Source organism: Oreochromis aureus, linkage group 14 (assembly GCF_013358895.1).
Source record: "Oreochromis aureus strain Israel breed Guangdong linkage group 14, ZZ_aureus, whole genome shotgun sequence".
NCBI lineage: Eukaryota > Metazoa > Chordata > Actinopteri > Cichliformes > Cichlidae > Oreochromis > Oreochromis aureus.
The window spans coordinates 22579664-22586923 of record NC_052955.1 but is presented as its reverse complement, the minus strand read 5'-3'; the positions used below and the strand labels follow the sequence as shown (position 1 = coordinate 22586923).

The following is a 7260-nucleotide window of genomic DNA, read 5'->3' as shown; positions in this document are numbered from 1 at the left end:
CAAGCGTGTGCTATAATGATAGAGGCTTTTTTTAACTGCTCATTTTCATATTTTCTTATTATGTTGTGACAAGGAATATGACAGCATGTCTGGAGGGAAGGGTATTTATTGACTGCGTTACATGTTTTCTTTTGATCCGTTTTTAGTAACATTCTCACTCAGACTACAGTTATCATGAAATGTATTCAAGCTGAAGTGTTGCTGAAAAGAGGGAAGGATTTAAATATTCATCTTATCAGCTTTGTAGCTTGCATTTATATAATATTGCAGTTTTTTTCCCTGTATGATGTTTTTACTTTTAAAATAAAGAGTCATTTTAAATGCTATCTGGTTTGGTGTCGCGCTGCTGTGTGGCTTTGTGGTGTCTGGAGTTGGTCAGTATGTGAGGCTTGAGGTTTGTGTGAGGCTAGATTATAAAATGGCAAAAAATTTGATGGGATTTTTTGAACCATGATGAACTTGTTGGGTGCTGTCACCCCCTAGTGGTTCACTGTAGATTAAAGGTATACTTGAGTATGTACTGTTGTACATTACTATAAATTCCCTTCTGTTCCTATGGCTGTTTGATTTAAAAAATGATGGACACACATGGATTTAAATTAGAAGAAAAACATCCATCCATCCATCCATCCATCCATCCATCCATCCATCCATCCATCCATCTTGCCCTATCCAAGCTGCCATAGGCCGAAAGGTGGGGTTAATCCTCGATAGGTTGCCAGTTACCACATTTTAAAAATGTCTTCTTCTTTACTACATGATTTTTACATCCTTCACATTTGTGACACGTGTTTTTCTCCGGGACACTGAGCGCAAGCCTTAAATTTGCAGTGAGGTTGACCCCTGCGGGGAACACGCGCATTCCTGTTTTTCATGTCAGAACAATGCTCACTGTGGAAAACCTATAAGTTCTTATGCAAACATACAAACATCAGGTGCTGGAAATGACTCATAAAATCAATTCTCTAAGCACACAGCTGTGATACGCCACGTAGTTTTCTATTTTCATAAATACACGATCTTTATTCCCTATACATCCAAAGGCATTTAATGCATTAAGTCAGAAATCAAATGCATAATTTAGACATTTATATCTAATCTTCAGTCATCATAAATCTCCTTTGTCAGCTCCTGTCCTGATTTGCAGTATTTTAACAATAAAACTAAACTTCAGGTTTTTCCCTTTAATTTGCTCTCACTAGGACTCTTAGCAAAAAGAAAACAAAAAATAGTATCTAATAACAAAATATCTGTCTTGAAGTAAAATTAACATCTCAGAAGTGTTGCACCTGCTAAACTGACGACTGGTGCATATTTAAGATTGAAAAGTGCTCTCTTAAAGAGAGCATCTGTCATACAATACTGTGTGTCTATGTAGGTTTTGAACCATCCAGGTAGCAGTAGCTTTGAGTACTTGAGTTGAAGGGAACTGAACTTCTTTTTAGGTACTTCTGTTCAAAAACTAATGGGAAGTCTCGGGTCTTTAACCCCCACTGGTGCTGTCACTTTGGAGGTGGTCCTGAGAGTCATTAACCTTCCTGTAATCATGTTTAATTCAATTCAACTTAAGTGAATATTATTTATATTGAACTAAAACAACAGTTGCCTTGAAGTGCTTTATATTTTAAGGTAAAAACTCTACAAAAAAACAACAACAATGAAATGACCCACTATAAGCAAACACTTGGTAACAGTGGGAAGAAAAAACTCCCTTTTAACAGGAAGAAAACTTCAGAGCAGCACCAGGCTCTGGGAGAGGTGGCTATCTGCCTCGACCAGTTGGGGGTGAGGTGAGGGAGACAGGACAAAAAACACAGTGTGGAAGAGAGTGGTAGATAAACATGCGAGTCTTTAACAGTCTGTTACTGTTACACAAGCCCAGGTGGCAAACAGTCACATGATGTTTAATGACTCTTAATGACAACGGGGTGGGTCAACAACCCAAGGTGACAATTCCTCTATGGTATAAATAAATACCTGGGACTCCCCAGCTACAAAACCTCTTGGATGAAGAGTGAAATGTCTTCACCCCCCCCCCCCCCCCACCCCACTCAGCATTTTCACCAAAACAGTCTCAGGTGTTAGCGTTCTACTGTCAAGGTTTGGATTCCACTGTTTGCTTTTGGTGGCGGCAGTTTGCGCTTCTTAGTGAGATTGCTGCGGGCATCCTGCCCTGCTAGGAAGTAAAGGATGGGGTCCACGCAGCTGTTGGCACTGGCCAAAGGTCGTGTAATCTTGTAGGCCACACTGGAGGCTTCCACCAAGCTGCAGCTGATCTGGTGAAGGGATGCAAATGTCATTCAGCGATCTTTTAGAGTCATCATAACATGTTTATTATTAAAGAAGTGCTTGTCCTCACCTGTGCTGGATTGACCTGCCTCAGGTATCTAAAAAAGTAGTAAAGACTCCTGGTGAGGTGGAAAGGGAGGAAACACAGCATGAACGCTGCCAGCACGATGATGATCATCTTTACTGACTTCTGTTTGGACCTTTGGGCTGTTAAGCCTCCTCTTTCCTCTTCAGTTCTTGCTCCAGACCCCCAGCCAGTATCTAGAAGCTTTCTCACCATCAGGCCGTTGCACACCATCACCACCATGAAGGGCAAGGCGAACATGAGCACTGATATGACTGAGCTGTACACCAGGAAGTCATCGAAAAGCTCTGGGCTGGTGGTGTCATGGCAGATTCGCTCGGTGTTTACATCCCTTACAGAGCAGATAACAGATTGCATTTGTTTCGGATCTTTAAATGGCACTCCCCCTGTCTGGCACTCAACCTGAGTAAAAGCTTGGCTGTTCTTTTAAGTGTGTCCCATTAGGGTCACCTAAGATAAGCACAGTACAAAACTGGTGTGCCACAAAAGTCAATAGTCCACACTTAAATGCAATTAGAGACACTTTCACAAAATAAACGAAGACAGAGAAACAAAGTTACAAACATTTAATCACCTAGTTCTTGAAAAGTAGAGAACAGGAGCCTGGCAGAATAACACACAGGCCCACACTGCCAGAGACACCAGCCTGGCCTGGCGGGCGCTGACCCAGTTGAGGGAGCGGACTGGATAGCAGATACCAACGAACCGATGCAGGCTGATGCAGGACAGGAACAGGATGGAACCTGTCAGAGAGGAAAAAAAGAATGTTTAGCATGCTTTTTTCATATACTAATAATTAATAGTATTACTGTGTAATTCTTTGTATTAACTAATAGATCATCAAAAAAAAACCCCCAGTGTAACCAGTGGTTTGCACCTTGTTTGTAAACCCTCAGTGTTTATGTTCACGAAGGCGTCTCTTGCGTGTATAATGATATTCCTACCACTTGAGGCATTTTTTTGACTTGGTTAGATGATGTGAAGTTGATTTTCTTAACAATGGAAATAATTCTGTGATCATCCACTCGGTTATTCATTTGGCATCGCTGAGCTGACGACTGCATTTAGGCCCCTCCTAAATCTTTGGTTTTCTCTCTTATTTATTTCTGGTTTATTTGGGTTTTTCAGCCCAATATTGGCCTCCCTGAATTGCACTGACATCTAAGACTATGATGTAAACCTATAAAATACATCAAGGGAACAGCCCTCCCTCAGCCATGAAACTGCTCATCTGAATTAAAGCTGAAAGTCTGCACTTTAGCAACAGATGAAGTGCAGATTCATATTGCCAATGTTCACACACACTGTATTTCACACCTTATTGCATCATACTGCACTGACAAATAATGCATACTGTATTGCAGCATATTATCTTGCAAAGCGGTTGCTCTACAATAAGTCAAGCTCAGCTTTTGTACTGTGCTGTGTGAGTTGGTAGCTTTCCACAACTGTACCGTATAAATTGGCATAAAACAGGAAGCGTATAAGCTTGCAGAACAGTTCGCTGAACGGCCAGTCGTTCTTGTCGGCGTAGTAGTAGATGAGGAATGGCAGCGTGAAGATGTACAGGGTGTCACACACTGTCAGGTTGAACATGTAAATGGTCGAGGGCTTCCAGCGCTTGGTGCGGAACACAATCACATACAACGCCGTGGCGTTCAGCGCCAGGCCAATCACAAACACCAGGGTGTAGCTGACAGGGAGGAGGATATATTTAAAATCATCATTGAAGTGACAGTAGTTGGCAGTGAAATTGGTTTGGTTGGTCTTGTTGTTGTCAACGCTGGCCATCTTGATGCTGAGAACACCTGAGGGGAAAATTGTAGAAAGAAAGAAATTATAATATATATATATATATATATATGTATAAAACCATGAAAAACTATTACACACAAAGGACAAAGAAAATGGTTGTGATTAGGAGGATATGACATCAGTTAAAGAGGTCCTGAATCATTTGCTTTGGCATGCTTCAACAGCACAGTGAGTCCAGCATATCATGCCGTACTAAGTACAGGCAAATAGCCAATTGTGATTGCACAATCAAATTAACATAATCCAGCTTGACTCACTTCATTTCTGTAAAATGCACAAGGACATTTCACAGACATTAGTTGTTGCTTTCTTTAATTGTGGGTGAAAGAAGAGGAGGAGCTACTTAAAACCATAACTGATGATTAGACTCTCTCCTGAAGCTTTTTTTCCATCCGAAAATATGAATCTCTATGAAAGCGGTGGCTCTTAAACCGACAGTTCCTCCACCTGGCCTAAACAACACTGTGACACCTCTGAATAACATATCGGCAATGCAGAGTTTCAAAGTTTGTTTCAGACACTGATTCCCCAACTTATGTGCCAACAACTTTTCAGAAAATATCTGGTGCAGCTGTGGCCCACAGCAGATTAAAAAAAAAAAGCATGTCTTGTTTGGGCATGACAAAGTTTTCCAAAAAACCCTCCAGCTGCAAACGGCAGAAACAGAGGAATAACTTTTTAACTCAAACCAGATTCAGCTTGGAGAGTTTCAGTGGCGTGAGCTGAACATTGCTGGCTCACACAAACTCGGGCCATTTTTCTCTTTATTTGACAAGCTCAAGTTCAGCCATGCAATAAAACGGACAGAAAGAGCCTGAAGAAACAACACGCAACCTTACTAGTTTCTCAGCTCACCAAGGAGTTAACCTGCAGCAGACCTTCCCCCCTTTTCTCTTTCTGATGTTGTTTTGCTTTCTCTGAACCTTTCGCTCTTCTCTCCTTTACTCTTCTAAACAGCCGTGTGTTAAATTTAACAGATAACAGACCTGAGCGTCCATATTTGTAGTTTCTAAGTTTTTGTGCATGCCATACCAAGTTGAGAAGAACTTACCTCTTCGGCAATAAATTCCTTTCTGCTATTTTCTGGTAAAACAGCCGTTCACAAATATCCCCCCAAAAAACCCCCAAACCCTAAAAAACATATAGTTCATGAAGTAACTCACACTGTATGGGTGCTATTATCCTGACTATCCTGTGCGAAGTATCCTCACATTGTTGTTTGTGGTTGAATGTGTTCCTGGGAGACTGGAGGCAGTGAAAAAGTTGTGAAGACGTACGACTGTTTGACGAGTTGCGGCGTGTCCACAGTGAGTAAGCATTTGGGGCCTGAGGCTAATATGTTAAATATATTCAGTAAAACCAACAGACACTTCAAACTGGTTAAATATTTATGTTTCTTGCTTTGGTAAACCTAGAAAGCTATATATTTGAGTTAGTCTTAGTGTTATTAAAATAAGAAGAAGGATTTTTTTACCATGAAAAAAGGTCTTAAATGATCTTGTATTATTAGAGCAAGAAATTTTAAAAAATGTAACCCTGTATACTGATGACAACAGTAATAATTATAATAATCTTTATTTATAGATATAAGCTGCACTAGTAATAGTATTTAGTTCACCAACAACTAAATGGGCATTTTTTTCCTCAGGAGGAGACGTCAAGAACTGGGGTGTGTCCAGAGGGGGGGTATGGGGTGGCACAAGCCTCACTGAGATTTGCCCTCACACCTAAGGCCTGATTTAGGCTCCTGTGTGGAATCTTTGCAGAGACCACAACATAACCTACGTAAATGACAGACATCGTTGCTGGCTTACGTGCTTGTGCTGGTCCACTACGCGTTAAGTACCTTTTGGTCATGCCCCAGTGTTTTATATGCAGTGCCAGCCAATAGAAACAAATCATTTGAACTTATTTGAAAATTCTCTCAGGTCAGTTTTGATAGTTTCAGCAATCTCCCTCCACGAGTTTGCTGATATTTGTTGGTCCTTATGTTGATAATGTGATTGTTATTCTTTCACTGCTAAATTCAAAAACTGTGGAGGAAAAGTAGCCAGAAATGCACGTGGGAAATTGGCCATACCGAGGCAAAGTACAATAGTTCTGGGTTACGTTGATCTGGCGTGTAGTTGAAGTTATTCACTCGAAATTATTGCTTTCTGCTTTCCTGCGCTATTGTTTTCTGAAGTTTTGGTTAGGCTGCTTGTTAGTGGCTCCATAGTGTCCGGGTTTACACATTTGCCTAACAAGTGAACGATCACTATCTATCAGTACCAGGAGGAGACAAAAATCCCTTTTAGGGTTGTGTCAGGACAGTTATCTGGTGTGAAAATCTGCCAAATCAAATATGCAGAGCTGCTTTAGTTAGTTGGGCTGTGCACTTAAAAAAGGTGTGCATGCCTATATTTCTTCAATCATTTTCAATGAAACTGCCAGTGTGCAAACAAAAGTGCCCACTAGAAGCGGCACAATGTCTTCTTTTGTCATTTTCCTGAATTAATTATTATAAATATGTAACAATTAACTAACTCTCACATGCCACAATAATGGTTGTTAACCTGTGAAACTACAGCGTTTTTTGGATTTTGCATTAACAACAGGGCTGTGGGCTGTGATGAAATGCACGCTGCTGAGCTTTGTTCTAATCTTAACTTTAGTTTAAGATTTAGGCGGTACGCCACAGGGGGGCCAGCACACTGTATGCACACTTAAACACCAGTGGGAGCCACTCAGTAGAATAAAATTCCCCTGTTACCACACCGATTTCTTGTTTTCTTGTTTTATGGGCACAGACACATAACAATCTCTTACCTCGGTAAGGCCAAAGGAATATATGTGCAGAAGCCAAATTATAAAAGAAATCATAGATGAAAACAATCCTTGCTGGATCCTAACGCAAAAAATACGATCTATAAGAGGGTGGCAGCCATTTTCCTCTGTGCCGCTGTTTAAAAGTTAGGTGTGAACATTAATGTGATTCCTCCGAGTGTTTGAGTGTGTTGAAATATACGAGTGTGATAGGTGAGGAAGTGTGCTTAATGTCTCACCTGCTCCAGAAACTTTGTAAATTAATG

General features: G+C 40.7%; 1 protein-coding gene across 3 annotated transcripts; it reads right to left on the bottom strand.

The window, feature by feature from the left end:
- Positions 1 to 2058: 2058 nt before the first annotated feature.
- On the bottom strand, positions 2059 to 7153 carry p2ry2.1 (purinergic receptor P2Y2, tandem duplicate 1). Of its 3 annotated transcripts, XM_039622524.1 has the most exons (6): positions 6998 to 7153; positions 5353 to 5434; positions 3829 to 4182; positions 2949 to 3117; positions 2360 to 2705; positions 2059 to 2276 (listed from the first exon to the last, which is right to left on the bottom strand). In XM_039622524.1, the coding sequence occupies exons 1-6, from the start codon at positions 7049 to 7051 to the stop codon at positions 2082 to 2084; spliced, it is 1200 nt and encodes a 399-aa protein (XP_039478458.1). In that variant the 5' UTR covers positions 7052 to 7153; the 3' UTR covers positions 2059 to 2081. The 3 variants fall into 3 exon arrangements, with proteins under 3 accessions (XP_039478458.1, XP_039478459.1, XP_031599116.1); XM_039622525.1 differs by lacking the exon at positions 5353 to 5434 and having other exon boundaries at positions 6998 to 7127; XM_031743256.2 differs by lacking the exon at positions 6998 to 7153 and having other exon boundaries at positions 5241 to 5587.
- Positions 7154 to 7260: the final 107 nt, after the last annotated feature.

What these genes read in the sequence shown, in the direction of transcription:
- p2ry2.1 (XM_039622524.1), bottom strand. Translation starts at nt 7,051, where the DNA reads ATGATTTCTTTTATAATTTGGCTTCTGCACATATATTCCTTTGGCCTT. An exon ending in GATAATAGCACCCATACAGT is followed by an intron (nt 4,183 to 5,352) that starts GTGAGTTACTTC and finishes TTTTCCCCTCAG; the next exon opens with GTGTTCTCAGCATCAAGATG. An exon ending in GGCAGGTCAATCCAGCACAG is followed by an intron (nt 2,277 to 2,359) that starts GTGAGGACAAGC and finishes TCCCTTCACCAG; the next exon opens with ATCAGCTGCAGCTTGGTGGA.